Below are 18,159 nucleotides of genomic sequence, written 5' to 3' on the forward strand. Positions count from 1 at the left end.
GCTCGTGGTATGTTCCAGGAGAGGACTGTAAACCAGTCTGACTTCTCCCCTCCGTTCACATCGTGTGGTATCTGCCGAGAGAGAATAGCCACTGGCACCTCTGCGTCTTTCCAGAGGTCCTACAGCTTCTCTGAACATTATTACACAGATCCAGAGTACAGATCCAAAGACCCCCTCCTCCAGGAAGACCGCCCCAAAGAACGACGCCTCCCATGCTTCCCGCCACTGAGACAGCTCCGCTGCTCTCCTCTGTGAGTTTAGAGGCTTCCTTACCCTCTGTACGGAATGGTCACTCCCCCAACATGGCGCACCCCACCGGATGCGCGGCCCGGGCGCGGCCATGTTCCCCGCCTGACAACGCGGCCGAGGGGCGCTGAACGCGCCAAATCATCGATTCCGTAACATCTCCATGTTGACTCTGGGCTGACAGCGACTTCGAACGTGGTTTTGCGCGTGTGCAGGACCACGCCCCCTTCGTTTGTCGCCCCAAACCCTGAGAAGGGGCGGTGCTAGGGGTGGTGACCGGAAGCGGCTCCGGTTCTCAGCAGTGGTTTAATAGTTGTCAGGAGGATCTCAGTGCTCTGTGTCGGAGGGATGTGGAGGTGATGGGGCCCCGGGGAGCGTGAGTGTTGGGGAATTCTGTGTGGTCAGTGGTGGAGTCGGTTGTCTAACCATAGCTGTATGATTCGATCATTATTTTGCAGGCTTTCCTCTTCTCTCAACGTTAAGGTCCTGAAGTTCACTCTAAGACCCCCCAAGGTTCGGTACATTACGTTCTAAGTGTTCCCTAAAAGTTGATTTTTCTTCTGCCCGCGAGTTATTTAGAAGTGCGTTTTTAGTTTCCAAAAGTTTATTTTTTTAATAGATTTCTAGCCTTAGTTTTCTGTGGTCAGAAAAATGTCTACGTGCCGCTCATTCCTTGAAACAGGAGACTCGTGGCCTAGGCCGTGGTGAATGTTTATAAATGTTCCATATTTTAATCAAAAATTATATTTAGTTGTTTGGTTGTCACCTGTGTCATACAAAATTTACATTCTTTGTTGTCCTTTTCTCCTGTTCCCGAGGGGAGAGAAATTCTCCAGTGTGTTGGTGATTGGTCCGTTTCTCCTTCCTGCTGCTGTTCACGATGCATTTTGAGTTCAGTGTTGTATAAAGTGTGAGACTTAGATTGAAGCTCATCTGTTTGGACGTCCAATTACTCAGGCACCATCTGTTGACGACTATGCTTCCTTCCTTGACTTATTTTGCACCTTTGTGAAAAATAAATCACACATACTTGTGTGGGGCTATTTTTAGGTTCTTTATTCTGTTCCATTGATCTGTGTGTCTGTCTGGTTTTGTCATGAATGTGTGTTGAAATTTGTCAGTACTGTATGAATTTATGTGGTCTTGTGATTTTTCTTCTTTAGCTTGTTAATATGGGAGAATGCACTGATTGATTTCTGAATGTTGAACCAGCCTTACATTCCTGGAATAAACCTCACTTGGTTGTAGTGTATAATTCTTTTCATGTGTTGCAGGACTGGATTAGCTACTGCTTTTTTTTTTTTTTTTAAGGATTTTCTGCCACTCGGTTTATGAAAGATATTGGTCTACAGTTCTAGTTTTTTGTACTGTTTTTGTCTGGTGTTAGTGTTAGAGTAGTACTGGCCTCATAGAATGAGGTAGGAATTATTTTCTGGAAGAGATTATGTAGAATTATGCTAATTTTTCCTTTAACCGTTTGGTAAAATCCTCCAGCGAAACCCTCTGGGCCTGGACATTTCCTTTTGGAAGCTTTTTGATGATGCCTTCAACTTCTGTGGTAGTTATATGGCTTCAGGTTGTCTATTTAAATTTTTTCAGAGATATATTTAATAGTGGGTGAGTTGTGGAAGTTTGTGTTTTGTGGAGAATTGGACTATTTCATCCAAGTTGTTCAATTTATGTGCATTTAAGTTTTTTGTGGTATTCCCTTACTTTTGTCTAATGGCTGCAGCATCTGTAATTATATCTTATGTTTCAGTTCTGATATTGGTAATTTGTATCTTGTTTTTTTTTCTCTTTATCAGTCATGCTAGTGGATTACCAATTTTATCACTTTTTTCAAAGAACCAGGTTTTGGTTTCAGTGATTGTTCTGTATTGTTTTTCTGTTTTCAATTTCTTTCTTTTTTTCTGTATTTACATATATATTTTATCTAACTATTTTTGTTTGTTTTCAGGTGTACAATAGAGTGATTCAACAGTTTGGTAAGTGTTTTCAGTTTCATTGCTTTATGCTCTTATATTTATTGCTTTCTCCCTTCTGCTTGCTTTGGGTTTGCTTTGTTCTTTTTTTAGTTTCTTGAGTGGGAGCTTAAATTATTGGTTTAAGACCTTAATTCTTTTCTCATGTAAACATCTCAGTGCTATAAATTTCCCTCTTGACACTGCTTTATCTGCATCCCCCAACTTTTGATATGTTGTATTTTTATTTTCATTCGTGACTTTTTAATTTGCCTTGAGACCACCTCTTTGATCCATGGGTGATATAGAAATGTATTGTTTAATTTTCAAGTGTTTGGAGACTCTCCTGTTATCTTTCTATTGTTGATTTCTAGCTTGGTGATATTAGAGGATATAGATTGCAATTGATGGAGGTTTGTTTAATAACCCTGGGTGTGGTATGTCTTGGAGAATGTTGCCTGGGTGCTTTAAGAGAATGTGTTTTCTGTTAGTATTTGGCTGGAGTGGGGTGGTATTTAGTTAAGCCCTCTTCTTGGTCCTGTGATTAAGGTAAGTAGGCATTTCTCAGAGCTTTTTCGTTTATGGCTGTTGACAGTTCTGAGTTATAAACTTCTCCAGTGTCCTGTTTCTGATATATGGGAAGAAAAGGAAACCTAGGGAACTCATGAGTGTGTTGTTCCTCAGGCCCTGAGATCCATGGACTGTTTGCCTTTCCTTTCTACGTGTCAGTCTTACTATTTGTATTTGTTGTCTTATGTCATTTTTTCCTGGTCTCTTCTACATTTTTTTTCTCTTCTGTTTTTTCCTGTATTAACTTTGTTAATTTACACCTTGCTAGGGAAGCACCTGTTTCACATCAGGATTAAAATATGTTGCTATACAGTTATGCATAATATCCCACAATAACTACTTTGAAACACTGCCCTGAGAAAGATTTTCCACATATTTGGAAAAAATATATATATACATATATATATTTCTGTATATGCATATATATGTGTGTGTGTGTGTGTGTGTATATATGTATATATACATATATATATATATATATATATATATATATATAAAACTCTTCTCCTTGGGGTGCCTGGGTGACTCAGTTGGTTGGGCATCTGCCCTGGTTCAGGTCATGGTCTTGGGGTCCTGGGATCAAGCCCTGCATCGGGCTTCCTGCTCAGCAGGGAGTCTTCGTCCTCTCTCCCTCTGCCCCTCCCCCAACTTGTGTGTGCATGCACACACGCACTCTCTCACATACTCTCTCTCAAATAAATAAATAATATCTTAAAAAAAACCCAACAACTCATCTCCTTTATCTGGTTTGTTAGGGGGTTATCTATAACATTGGTCATTTCAAAGGACCAGCTCTTTATTTTCTTTAAACCCGTAGTATATTTATTTGAATTATTTAATATTTTCATTTTTAAATTTATTTTTATATTTAATTTATTTTTAATTAATTTATTTTTATTAATGACTAGTTTGTTTGGGGGGGCTTACCTAGTTTTGTTTTTTCTAATTCTAATGTTTTAGGCTGAATACATAGCTCTTTTTTGTTATATTTATTTTTAATTATAATCAAGTCACTTAAAGCTGTAAATTTCACTCTGTATGACTTCAGTGTATTCCATGATTTCTCGTAAGACTCGAGTAGCTTCTGTATTGACTTCCCACTTTGACCCTTGGGTTATTTAGGCAAGTCTTCTTTTTTTTTTTTAAACAGACTTGTTTAGATATACAAAATAAATTTAGATCTATTCCAGTACCATAACATTCATCTATTTAGAGCGTATGGTTCAGAGGTTATTGTTACATTCACAGAGTTGTACAGTCATCACCACAATCTGATTTTAGAACATTTTCAATACCTCTGAAAAGAAACCTTATACACATTAGCCGACATTGACCATTCATGCCACCCCACACCCCCGGACTAGGCAACTACTAACCAATTTTCTGTGTCTATGTATTTGCCTATTCTGAATATTTCACATCAATGGAATCATAAAATATGAGGTCTTTCGCAACTGGCTTCTTTCCCATAAGATACTGACTTCAAGGTTTATTCATGCTGTAGCACCATGTATCAGTACTTCTTTTTAATTGCCAAATAATATTCCATTGTATGGCTATACTAAATTTTGTTTATTCATTTTCATTTGATGGCCATTGAGGTGGTTTCCACTTTTTGGCTACTATGAATAATACCGCTGTGAACAGTTGTATATATAAGCTTTGGAGCGGACATGTGTTTCCATTTCTCCTGGCGAGGGACCTAGGAGTGGAGTTGCTAGATCATATAGTGACTCTATGGGTAACATTTTGAGGAACTGCCAAACTGTTTGTCAGAGTGGCTCTATACCATTTTATATTTCTACCAGCAACATATGATAGCTCCTGTTTATTCCCATCACACCAGTACCTGCTACTGTCTTTTTTTAGCCCTTATTTTAGCCATCCTCATGGATGTGAAGCGGTCTGCTAATGAATGGAATATTTTGGTTTTGCTTTGCATTTCCCTAATGACTAATGATACTGAACGTCTTATGTTATGATCAGACCATGTAGCCTATCAATTCCCAACATTAAAACATCTACCAGATTTTCTTTTTTTTAAAGATTTATTTATTAGAGAGAAAGCAAGTGAGTGAGTGAGGGGAAGGTGGGAGGGAGAGACTCTTTCAAGCAGACTCCCTGCTGAGCCTAGAGCCCTATATGGGACTGGATCCCAAGACCCATGACATCATGACTTGAGCTGGAACCAAGAGTCAGTTGCTTGACTTAACCAACTGAGCCACCCAGGTGCCCCTACTAGATTTTCTTCGTGGCCAAGTTATTTAATGGAATTGTATACAAGTTCCATGGGCGTCAGGAAAGAAAGCATAGTCTTTCTCTGATATAACATCATGTTTATGGGTTTAAAATTCAACTTGTTCATGCCTTTTATTTTATTCCTTATTTACTTTCTTGTTTCCTCTTTATCCCATTTCTTACTTCTGCTTTTCTTAATTAAGTTCCTCTTCATCTTATAAAGGATACTTTCCCTTTCCCAGCAAGAATGACTAAATCTGTAGTGCTTTTATTGGTTGATCAGAATAAAATTGTTCCTCACCATAGACACAGAGACATCCTCTCCTCCCTAGATCCTGTGAGAGGAGAAACACATTTACCCCTGACTATTCTGAGGTAGTTAAGACGTTGGAGTCCCAGGCTATTAGCATTTTCCTTATGGCCTATCTCTTCTGTTTTAAGAAAATCTACTTTTTTTGTGTGTTCCAAATCATAGTCAGGTTCTTAACATCTGTTAAACAGAACCATGTTTATTTCAGCCTACCACACAAAAAGTACTGTGCATTAGTGTTGAGAAGAGAAGGTGAATTTTGAAGCCAGGTAGACTGGCTTTGACTTAATATCGCTAAGCCTCTGTCTCTGTGTGCATAAAATGAAATAATAGTAATTGTGGCAACACACGGGTGAGAGGATCATTGTGCAAATTAAGTGAGGTACCCCCTTCCGCATATTACCTGATCCCTTAAAATAATGACAGTACTTGCTAATGTGAATTAAATGTTCCCTGGGCCAGCCTGCTGCCAGGTGCCTTATAAACATCATCTCATTGAATTTTCACAACCCCTTGAGGTGAAGAGTTTTGACTCATTTTGAAAAGAAGGCTTGAGAAACGTTTTTATATTCTCGTCACTACAAGTTGCCAAAACGAGAATTTAAGGTTTTAATGATGGTCGTCTATATCTCATGGTCTTGCTCATATTCCATTTTTATGGATGACTAGAATAGGTCATGCCTTTTATTTGACTGGACTGTGTCTACCCCACAGTATGCAAGGCCAGGCCAGGGACTGTACTTTGGTACTCCCCGGAAGCATTTGTGGGGTGAATGCTGAATGACTGACCATGTGGACACTGTCTTTCCAGGTTTCTTGGAGTCTTCGTGGAGCCTGTGGGCCAGACCCTGTAGTGGAGGCCGCAGGAGCTGCTTCCTGGCCCCGACAGCTCTCACTGAGTCCACGGACCCCACTTGGCTTCAGGCTTGTGGGAGGAGCATCAGCAAGAGAGCTGGAGGGCTGAGGTCCAGTGGGAACATGCCAGCCAACCGGAGCTCTCCTGGGCCATCCCTGGCTCCGGGCATGGGGACCTGTGACGACTCCTGTGAGGTGAGGAGGAAGAGGGGCCCAAGGCTAGGAATTCATCCAGGATGAAAGATAGTGTCTCATGATTTTGATTTGTATGACTTCTTCCTTAAGCAAGCAGCACAATCAGGGAATTTTTATGGGTCATTCATGTCCCTTGTGTGAAGTTCCTTCTCTTGTCCATGGCTGCTTTATTTATCTTAGCTTATGGACTTTTCTGTGGAAGGATAATTAACATACCATGTTATATTACTTGTAGATGGACAACATATTTTTTTAGAGGGGGGATGCAGAGAAGGGCAGGGGGAGAGAGAGAATCTTAAGCAGGTTCCCTGCCCCGTGCGGAGCCTGACACAGGGCTCAGTCTTAAAACCCTGAGGTCATGACCGGAGCCAAAATCGAGAGTCAGATGCTTAACTGACTGAGCCTCCGAGACATGCCTCAGATGTATAACATATTGATTGGAAAGTCGTATACATTGCTAAATACCACAGTAAGTGTAATCACCACCTGTCACCGTATAAATGTTACTGCGGTATTATTGATTCTATTCCCTGTGCTGTACCTTTCATTCCTATGACTGACTTACTTATTTTATACCTGGAAGTTCGAACTCTTAATCCCCCTTATCTATTTTGCCATTAACCCATCGATCTCTCTTCTGGCAACCATCAGTTTGTTCTCTGTATTTAAGAATCTCTTTGTTTCTGGTTTTTTGATTTGTTTTATTTTTCAGATTCCACATATATGTGAAATCATATGATATTTGACTTTATCTATCTGACTTATTTCGCTTAACATAATACTCGCTAGTGCCATCCACACCACCGTACATGGCAAGGTTTCATTCTTTTTTATGGCTCAATATATATATACTTCTTATTTATCCATTCATTAGTCAATGGACGTCTTGGACTCTTGCCATAATTTGACTATTGTTGACATTGCTGCTATAAACATTGGGGTGCATTGTCCCTTTGAATCAGTATTTTTGTATCTTTGGGATAAATACCCAGTAGTGCAATTGCTGGGTCATAGGGTAGCTCCATTTTTTAACTCTTTGAGGAGCCTCCATACTGTTTTTCAGACTGGCTGCACCTGTTTACATTCCCACCAGCAGCGTAGGAGGGTTCCCCTTTCTCCGCATCCTCGCCAGCGTCTTTCGTTTCCTGTGTTGTTAATCTTAGCCATTCTGACAGGTGTGAGGTGATATCTCACTATGGTTTTGATTTGTATTTCGCTAATGATGAGTGATGCTGAGCAACTTTTCATGTGCTGTTGGCCACCTGGATGTCTTCTTTAGAGAAATGTCTGTTCATATTTCTGCCCATTTCTCAACTTGATATTTGTTTTATGGGTGTTCAGTTTGATACGTTCTTTATAGATTTTGAATACTAGCCCTTTATCTGATATGTCATTTGCAAATATCTTCTCCCATTCTGTAGGTTGTCTTTTAGTTTTGTTGATTTTTTTTTTTGCTGTGAAAAGCTTTTTGTCTTGATGAAGTCCCAGTAGTTCATTTTTGCTTTTGTTTCCCTTGCCTCCAGAGACCTACCTAGTAAGAAGGTGCTGTGACCAAGGTTAAAGACGTTGCTGCCTGTGTTCTCCTATAGGATTTTGATGGTTTTCTGTCTCACATTTAAGTCTTCCATCCATTTTGAACTTATTTTTATGGATGGTATAAGAAAGTGGTCCAATTTCATTCTTTTGCATGTTGCTGTCCAGTTTTCCCAACACCATTTGTTGAAAAGAATTCTTCACATTGGATATTCTTTCCTGCTTTGTCAAAGATTAGTTGACCATGGGGCGCTTGGGTGGCTCAGTGGGTTAAGCCTCTGCCTTCGGCTCAGGTCATGATCTCAGGGTCCTGGGATCGAGCCCTGCATCGGGCTCTCTGCTCAGCAGGGAGTCTGCTTCCCCCACCCTCTCTGCCTGCCTCTCTGCCTACTTGTGTTCTCTCTGTCAAATAAATAAATAAAATCTTTAAAAAAAAAAGATTAGTTGACCATATAGTTGTGGGTCCATTTCTGGGTTCTCTATTCTGTTCCATTGATTTCTGTGTTTGTTTTTGGGCCAGTTCCATACTGTCTTGATGACTACAGCTTTTTAATAGAGCTTGAGGTCTGGAATTGTGATGCCTCCAGCCTTGCTTTTCTTTTTCAAGATTTCTTTGGCTATTCAGAATCTGTTGTGGCTCCATACAAATTTTAGGATTGTTTGTTCTAGTTCTGTGAAAACTGCTGGTGATATTTGATAGGGGCTGCATTAAATGTGTAGAATGCTCTGGAAAGTAAAGACATTTTACTAATGTTTGTTCTTCCAATCCGTGGAATGCATGGAATGCATTTCCATTTCTTTGTGTCCTCTTCAGTTTCCTTCAGGAGTGTTCTATAGTTTCCAGAGTACAGATCTTTTACCTCTTTGGTTAGGTTTATTCCTAGGTATCTTACGTTTTTTGTGCTATTGTAAATGGGATTGATTTCTTGATTTCTCTTTCTGCTGCTTCGTTATTGGTGTATAGAAATGCAACAGATTTCTGTATATTGGTTTTGTATCCTGTGACTTTACTGAATTTGTCAGTTCTAGCAGTTTTTTAGTGAAGTCTTTTGGGTTTTCTACATACAGTATCATGTTGTCTGCAAAGAGTGAAAGTTTGATTTCTTCCTTGCTGATTTGGATGCTTATATTTCTTTTTGTTGTCTGACTGCTGAAACTAGAATTTCCAGTACTGTATTAAATAACATGAGAGTGGGTGTCCTTGTCTTGTTTCTGACATTAGGAGTCAAGCTCTGTTTTTCACCATTGAAGATGACATCAGCTCTAAGTCTTTTGTATATGCTCTTTATGATGTTGAGGTATGTTCCTTCTACCCTACTTTCTTGAGTAAACTTATTAAGATAGGGTGCTGTATTTTTTTTAATTTGACAGACAGAGATCACAAGTAGGCAGAGATGCAGGCAGAGAGAGAGGAAGGGAAGCAGACTCCCTGCTGAGCAGAGAGCCCGATGTGGGGCTCGATCCCAGGACCCTGGGATCATGACCTGGGCCGAAGGCAGAGGCTTTAACCCACTGAGCCACCCAGGTGCCCCTAGGGTGCTGTATTTTGTCAAATGATTTTTCTGCATCTGTTGACAGGATCATATGGTTCTTATCCTTTCTTTTATTAGTGCGGTGTATCATGTTGATTGCTTTGTGGTTGTTGGCCCACCTTGCAGCCCAGGAATAAATCCCACTTGATCATGGTGAATGATTCCTTTAAAGTACTGTTGGACTTGATTTGCTAGTGTATTGTTGAGAATTTTTGCATCCATGTTCATCAGGGATTTTGGCGTGTAATTCTCCTTTTTAGTGGGGTCTTTGGTTTTGGAATCAAGGTAATACTGGCCTTGTAGAATAAGTTTGGAAGTTTTCCTTCCATTTTTATTTTCTGGAATAGTTTTTTTTTTTTTCAATTTTTTATTTATTTTCAGCGTAACAGTATTCATTGTTTTTTCACCACACCCAGTGCTCCATGCAATCTGTGCCCTCCCTAATACCCACCACCTGGTTCCCCCACCCTCCCACCCCGCCCCTTCAAAACCCTCAGGTTGTTTTTCAGAGTCCATAGTCTCTCATGGTTCAGCTCCCCTTCCAATTTCCCTCAACTCCCTTCTCCTCTCCATCTACCCTTGTCCTCTATATTATTTGTTATGCTCCACCAATAAGTGAAACCATATGATACTTGACTTTCTCTGTTTGACTTATTTCACTCAGCATAATCTCTTCCAGTCCTGTCCATGTTGCTACAAAAGTTGGGTATTCGTCCTTTCTGATGGAGGCATAATACTCCATAGTGTATATGGACCACATCTTCCTTATCCATTCATCCGTTGAAGGGCATCTTGGTTCTTTCCACAGTTTGGCGACCGTGGCCATTGCTGCTATAAACATTGGGGTACAGATGGCCCTTCTTTTCACTACATCTGTATCTTTGGGGTAAATACCCAGCAGTGCAATTGCAGGGTCATAGGGAAGATCTATTTTTAATTTCCTGAGGAATCTCCACACTGTTCTCCAAAGTGGCTGCACCAGTTTGCATTCCCACCAACATCGTTAAAATGTCTATACTGCCCAGAGCAATCTATACTTTTAATGCCATTCCAATCAAAATTCCACCAGTATTTTTCAAAGAGCTGGAGCAAATAATACTAAAATTTGTATGGAATCAGAAGAGACCCCGAATTGCTAAGGAAATGTTGAAAAACAAAAATAAAACTGGTGGCATCACGTTACCTGATTTCAAGCTTTACTACAAAGCTGTGATCACCAAGACAGCATGGTACTGGCATAAAAACAGACACATGGACCAGTGGAACAGAGTAGAGAGCCCAGATATGGACCCTCAACTCTATGGTCAAATAATCTGGAATAGTTTTTAAAGACTAGGTATTAACTCTTCTTTAAATGCCTGGTAGAATTCACCCGGGAGGCCATCTGGCCCTGATTTTGTTTATTGGGAGATTTTTGATTCCTGATTCATTTTGTTTGCTGGTTATCGGTCTGTTCAAATTTTCTCTTTCTTTCTGTTTCAGTTTTGGTAGTTTGTAAGTTTCTAGGAATCTATCCATTTCTTCCAGATTGCCCAATTTGTTGGCATATAATTTTTCATAATATTCTCTTATAATTGTTTGTATTTCTGTGGTATTTGTTAGGATCTCTCCTCTCTCGTTTGTGATTTTATTTTTTGAGTCTGTTCTCTTCTTTTTGATAAGCCTGGCTAGGGGTTTATCAATTTTGTTAATTCTTTGAAAGAACCAGCTCCTAGTTTCATTGATCTATTCTACTTTTTTTTTGTTTCTGTGTCATTTATTTCTGTTCTAATCTTTATTACTTCCCTTCTTTGGCTGGCTTTAGACTCATTTGCTGTTCTTTTTCTAGCTCCTATAGGTGTAAGGTTAGGTTGTATATTTGAGATTTTCTTGCTTCTGGAGGTAGGCCTGTATTGCTATATAATTCCCTCTTAGGACTGCCTTTGCTGCATCCCAAAGGTTCTGGACTAACCTGTTTTCATTTTCATTTGCTTCCATGTATTTTTTAAATTTCTTCTTTAATTTCTTGGTTAACCCATTCATTCTTTAGTAGGACATTCTTTAACCTCCATGTATTTGTGATCTTTCCAAATATTTACTTGTGGTTGACTTCAAGTTTCACAACGTTGTGGTCTGAAAATATGCGTGGTATGATCTCAGTCTCTTTGTACTGGTTGAGGCCTGATTTGTGACCCAGGATGTTATCTATTCTGGAGAATGTCCCATCTGTACTCGAAAAGAATGTATATTTGGCTGCCTTAGGAGAAAATGTTTTGAGTAGATCTGTTAAGTCCATCTGGTCCAGTGTGTCATTCAAAGCCCTTGTTTCTTTGTTGATCTTCTGCTTAGATGATCTGTCCATTGCTGTGAGTGGGGTGTTAAAGTCCCCTACTATCATTATATTATTATCAATAAGTTCTTTATGTTTGTTATTAATTGATTTATATATTTGGCTGCTCCCAAGTTGAGGGCATAAATATTTACAATTGTCAGATCTTCTTGATGGATAGACCCCTTAATTATGATTTAATGCTCTTCTACATCTCTTGTTACAGGCTTTGTTTTAAAATCTTGTTTGTCTGATGTTAGTATGGCTACTTCAGCTTTTTTTGACATCCATAACATGACAAATGGTTCTCCACTCCCTCCCTTTTAATCTGGAGGTGTCTTTGGGTCTAAAATGTGTGTCTTGTTTTTTATATCCATTCTGATACCCTGTATCTGTTGATCGGGGCATGTAGCCCATTTACATTCAGAGTGATTACTGAAAGATACAAATTTGTTGCCATTGTATTATTTGTTAAGTGGTTGTTTCTGGAGCTTTTCTCTTTTCCTTTCTAGTCTTTGTTGCTTTCGGTCTTTCTTTCCCACACAAAGAGTCCCCTTTAATATTTCTTGCAGGGCTGGTTTAGTGGTCTCAAACTCCTTTAGTTTTTGTTTGTCTGGGAAACTCATCTCTCCTTCTATTCTGAATGACAGTCTCGCTGGATACAATATTCTTGGCTGCATATTTTTCCCATTCAGCACGTTGAATATGTCCTGCCCCTCTCTTCTGGCCTGCCAGTTTCCATGGCAAAATCTGCTGCTTACCTTACTTGTCTTCCCTTATAAATTAGGGACTTCTTTTCCCTTGCTGCTTTAAGGATTTTTCCCCTTATCTCTTTATTTTGCAAATTTTACCACAATGTGTCTTGGTGTTGGCCTGCTTTTGTTGATTTTGATGGAGTTTTCTGTGCCTCCTGTATTTGGATGTCTGTTTCCTTCTCCAGATTAAGGAAGTTTTCACCTATAATTTCTTCAAATAAACCTCAGCTCCATTTTCCATCTCTTCTTCTTCTGGGACTCCTATAGTATGAGTGTTATTATGCTTTATGGAGTTCCTGAGTTCCCGGTTCTATCATTATTTTCCATAATTTTGTCCTCTGTATCATTTATTCATTCCTCTGCTTCTTCCATCCTTGTGGTCATTACATCCAGTCCATTTCACATCTCAGTTACAGCTTTTTAAATTTTGGCCTGATAGTTTTGAGTTGGGTCTTTTATCTCTGCAGCCAGGGTTTCTCTGGTGTCCTCTATGCTCTTCTCAAGCCCAGCTAGTATCCTAATGGTTGTTGCTTTGAATCCTGGGTCAGGCATATTACCTATATCCATTTCAATTAGATCCCTGGCCTGAACTTGTCTTGTTCTTTCTTTTGGGATGAATCCCCTATCCTGGCATTTTGTCTAGGTCTCTGGGCTGGGTTTTTTTTTTTTTTTAAGATTTTATTTATTTTTTTGAGACAGGGAGAGAGAGAGCACAAGCAGTGGGGAAGGGCAGAGGGAGAGGGAGAAGCAGACTTCCTGGTGATATAGACCCTGACATGGGGCTCGATCCCAGGACCCTGAGATCTGATCTGAGCCGAAGGCAGACACTGAGCCCCCCAGGTGCCCCTAGGTCTCTGTTTTCTCCTCTGTGTTAGGAAAGTTTGTAATGTTTCTTGCTTCTGAGAGTAATGGCCTAATGAAGAAGTAGTCTTATACTGTCCAGCACCTGATGCTTCAGGAAGTGTCTCTGGTGTATGCTGTGTGCCTTCTGCTGTGTTTTTGCTGCTCTTTCCGTCCGGTCAGTCTCCTGCAGAGTATCTCCTTGCCTGCAGTGGGGAGCATTTGGACCTTGGCCAGAGTGTGGCGAGTTTTAACTAGGTGTGCTCTGGTCTGCTTGCTAAAAAGAGACCTGATACTATTTCCAGTCAAGCTGAAGCTTGCAGCACTCTGTGGTCAGGAGATGTGGTATATGTGGGGGGTTTGTGCTGGTCTTCTGGGGGAGGAGCCTGCTGCCCTGGGTCTCAGGTACACCGGCCCTAGTAAAGAAACATGTGCTGAGTACAGAGAGGTGGGGCTTGGTGTAAGTGGCTCCAGCCCTACTGTGGGTGCTGTGTTGCTCCCTGACTTCAGTGCATCCTACTGGGCAGGGGAGAAAAATCACACCAGCCCTCTCCCTCATCCCCAGACAGGGGAGTCTGTGCCCGTTGCTGTCCAGGAAGTCCTCACAGAAGAGCAAACCCTCTCCCCTCGTACCTCGTATGTCCCAGGTGTCCCTCAGATCCCTGCCTTCACCCTGTCCGTGTCCAGGCCACTTGTCTGCCTGGCAGTGCAGGGCACCTGTCTTTTATTCCAGGCGGGCCAGCTGCGTTTTAAAACTCCAAACATTAGGGACCCAGCATGGTTGTGGTCCTTCAGTGGTCCTCGGGGGGTGGGTCTTGAAGCACTGGGGCTGGTGGCAATTTATCCCAAAAGGGCAATCACACCAAAGCACAGGGGCTTGGAGTTTAGAGTAAAACGCAACAAAATGACAGTGTCCAGGTTAGCCGCCATCAGCAGGTGTCGCTGCTCCTACGCTAAGTGGCAGGGAGCACAATGGTGCCTGCTGGCTCTTTTGGCCCCTGAGACACAAGGCCACTGCTCACCAATGTCCTCCAAGAAGGGAAACTGTCTCTCCCAGTGTGTCCCAGGGAATCCTCAGAGCATGCTGTTGGCCCTGAGGCCTCCGCCCTCCTTCTCTGCAGGAAAGCCATGGCACCTGCTGGGCTCACACCAGCCATGGCACAGACCTCTAAACCTCCAGTCTTTGAGCTCTGCCTCTTGTAAGAACTCACAGTGATCAGCCCCTCTCATTTTCCCAGTCAGTGCCTCTGGGGAAGTGTTTTCCTTGTGTGATCTCCTGTTCATTCCTTTTTTTTTTTTTTTAAAGATTCTATTTTTAAGTAATCTTTTTACCTAACATGGGGCTTGAACCCACAACCCCAAGATCAAGTTACAGGCCCCACCAACTGAGCCAGCCAGGAGTCCCAGGATTTCATTCTGTTTTATGGCTGAGTAACATTCCAGTGTGAGAGTGTGTATGTGTGTGTGTGTGTGTGTATGTGTGTGTACCACATCTTCTCTATGCTTTCATCTGTTGATGGACATCTGGGTTCCTTCCTTAATCTTAACTATTGTGAATAATGTTTCAATTGACATAGGGGTACACATACATTTTCGGATATGTATTTTCATTTTCCTTGGGTAAGTACCCAGTTGTGGCATCAGTGGATCGTGGAGTAATTCTATTTTTAATGTTTTGAGTACCTCCCCACTGTCTACTGAGGTGATTGTACCTGATTCCATTCCCACCATCAGTGCATGAGGCTTCCCTCTTCTCCACATCCTCACCACACCTGTTATTTCTTCCCTGTTTGATTCTAGGCATTTTGGATGTTGTGAGGTGACATTTCATGTGGTTTTAATTGGCACTTTCCTGATAATTAGTGATGTTGAGCATCTTTTCATGAGCCAGTTAGCCATTTGTATGTCTTTTTTGGAAAAGTATCTATTCAGGTCCTCTGTCTGGTTTTTAATCAGATGATTTTAGGGTTCTTTGTATATTTTGGATATTAACCCCTTATTGGACATATATTTGCACATATCTTTTCCTTTTCACTAGTTTGCCTTCTTATTTTTTTTAAATTTTTTAAAAGATTTTATTTATTTATTTGACAGACAGAGATCACAAGCAGGCAGAGAGAGAGAGGAGGAAGCAGGCTCACTGCTGAGCAGAGAGCTTGATGTGGGGCTCAATCCCAGGACCCTGGGATCATGACCTGAGCCGAAGGGAGAGGCTTTAACCCACTGAGCCACCCAGGCACCCCTTGCCTTCTTATTTCGTTGATGGTTTCCTTCGCTGTACAAACCTTTTTATTTTGGTACAGTCCCAATAGTTTACTTTTGCTTTTGTTTCTCTTGCCTCAGGAGACATATCCATAAATATGTTGCTAAGGGCAATGTCCAAGAGATTACTACCTGTATTTTCTTTTAGGATTACTGTGGCTTCAGGTTTCACATTTAGATCTTTAATCCATTTTGAGTTTATTTTTATATATGTTGTAAGAGAGTACCCCGTTTTCATTCTTTTGCATGTAGCTGTCTTGTTCCTGATCCTAGAGGAAAAGCTTTCAGGTTTTCACCATTGACTATGATGTTAGCTGTGAGTTTTTTATATATGGCCTTCATTATGTTGAAGCATGTTCCCTCTAAACCCACTTTATTGAGAGTTTTTATTATGAATGGATGTTGTACTTTGTCAAATGCTTTTTCTGCATCTGTTGAGATGATCATATGGTTTTTATCCTTTCTCTTGTTAATGTGTTGTATGACACTCACTGGTTTATGAGTGTTAAACCCCCGTTACATCCCTGGAATAAATTTCACTTGACTGTGGATTAGGGTTATGGATTAGGGTTAGGGTTAGGATTTTTAAAAATATATTGTTGGATTCAGTTTGCTAATATTTTGTTGAGGATTTTTGCATCTATGTTCATCAGAGATATTGGCCTGTAGTTCTCTTCCTTTGTAGTATCCTTGTCTGGTTTTGGTATCAGGGAAATGCTGGCCTTATAGAATGAATTTGAAAGTTTTCCTTTCTCTTCTGCTTTTTAGAATAATTTGAAAAGAATAGATAGTAACTCTTTTTTATTTTTTAAAAAGATTTGTTTATTTATTTGAGAGAGAGAGTATGTGTGTATGTAGGGGCAGAGGGAGAGGAGGGAGGAGAGAGAGAATCTTAAGCAGACTCCAAGCTGAATGTGAAGCCTGGTGAAGGTCTCCATCCCACGACCCAGAGATCACAACCTGAGCTGAAACCAAGAGTTGGGCACTCAACCAACTGCACACCGAGGCACCCCGGTAGTAATTCTTTAGAATTCACCTGTGAACCCATCTGGTTCTGGACTTCTGTTCATTGGGAGTTTTTTGACTACTGATTCAATTTCATTGCTGTTAATCAGTCTGTTCAAATTTTCTGTTTCTTCCTCCAATCAGTTTTGGGAGATGATATTTCTAGGAATGTATCTGTTTCTTCTAGGCTGTCCAATTTGTTGGCATATTATGTTTCATGATATTCCCTTATGATCCTCTGTATTTCTGTGAGGTCACTTATCCTGTGTCCTTTTTCATTTCTGATTTTATTTATTTGAGTTTTCTCTTTTTTTCTTGATGAGATCAGGGTTTATCAATTTTGTTGATCTGCAGAAGCAGCTCTTAGTTTGGACTATTAATTTGGGACCATTGTGTTTTCATTTTCATCTGTCTATATATATTTTTTATTTCCTCTTTGACCTCTTGATTGACCCATTTGTGGTTCACTAGCATATTGTTAGCCTCCATGTGTTTGTATTCTTTTTTTTTTTTTTAATTTTTTATTTTAATAAACATATAATGTATTTTTATCCCCAGGGGTACAGGTCTGTGAATCATCTGGTTTACACGTTTCACAGCACTCATCATAGCCCATACCCTCCCCAATGTCCATTTCCCCACCACCCTCTCCCGTCCCCCTTCCCCCCCACAACCCTCAGTCTGTTTCTTGAGATTGAGTCTTTTATGGTTTGTCTCCCTCCCAATCCCATCTTTTCATTTTTTCTTTTCCTACCTCCCCCCAAACCCCCCCACCTTGCATCTCCCCTTCCTCATATCAAAGAGATCATATGATAGTTATATTTCTCCGATTGACTTATTTCGCTAAGCATGATACCCTCTAGTTCCATCCACGTCGTCGCAAATGGCAAGATTTCATGTCTTTTGATGGCTGCATAGTATTCCATTGTGTATATATACCACATCTTCTTTATCCATTCATCTGTTGATGGACATCTAGGCGCTTTCCACAGTTTGGCTATTGTGGACATTGCTGCTATAAACATTCGGGTGCACGTGCCCCTTCGGAGCACCACGTTTGTATCTTTAGGATATATACCCAGTAGTGCAATTGCTGGGTCGTAGGGTAGCTCTATTTTCAGTTTTTTGAGGAACCTCCACACTGTTTTCCAGAGTGGTTGCACCAGCTTGCATTCCCACCAACAGTGTAGGAGGGTTCCCCTCTCTCCGCATCCTCGCCAGCATCTGTCATTTCTTGACTTGTTAATTTTAGCCATTCTGACTGGTGTGAGGTGGTATCTCATTGTGGTTTTGATTTGTATTTCCCTGATGCCGAGTGATGTGGAGCATTTTTTCATGTGTCTGTTGGCCATCTGGATGTCTTCCTTGCAGAAATGTCTGTTCATGTCCTCTGCCCATTTCTTGACTGGATTATTTGTTCTTTGGGTATTGAGTTTGATAAGCTCTTTATAGATTTTGGATATGAGCCCTTTATCTGATATGTCGTTTGCAAATATCTTCTCCCATTCTGTCAGTTGTCTTTTGGTTTTGTTTACTGTTTCCTTTGCTG

General features: G+C 40.6%; 1 protein-coding gene across 1 annotated transcript in view; it reads left to right on the forward strand.

Moving 5' to 3' along the window:
• Nucleotides 1–542: 542 nt before the first annotated feature.
• Nucleotides 543–18,159, forward strand: part of ZNF81 (zinc finger protein 81) — a 106,547-nt gene continuing 88,930 nt past the window's right edge. The window contains exons 1-3 of the mRNA XM_080795037.1: nt 543–602; nt 2,204–2,231; nt 6,137–6,375. Of these exons, the coding sequence (XP_080651163.1) occupies nt 6,304–6,375 (72 nt within the window). The 5' untranslated portion in view covers nt 543–602; nt 2,204–2,231; nt 6,137–6,303. The remainder of the gene's footprint in view (nt 603–2,203; nt 2,232–6,136; nt 6,376–18,159) is intronic.

Source organism: Martes martes, assembly GCF_963455335.1.
Source record: "Martes martes genome assembly, chromosome: X".
NCBI classification, from domain to species: Eukaryota; Metazoa; Chordata; class Mammalia; order Carnivora; family Mustelidae; genus Martes; species Martes martes.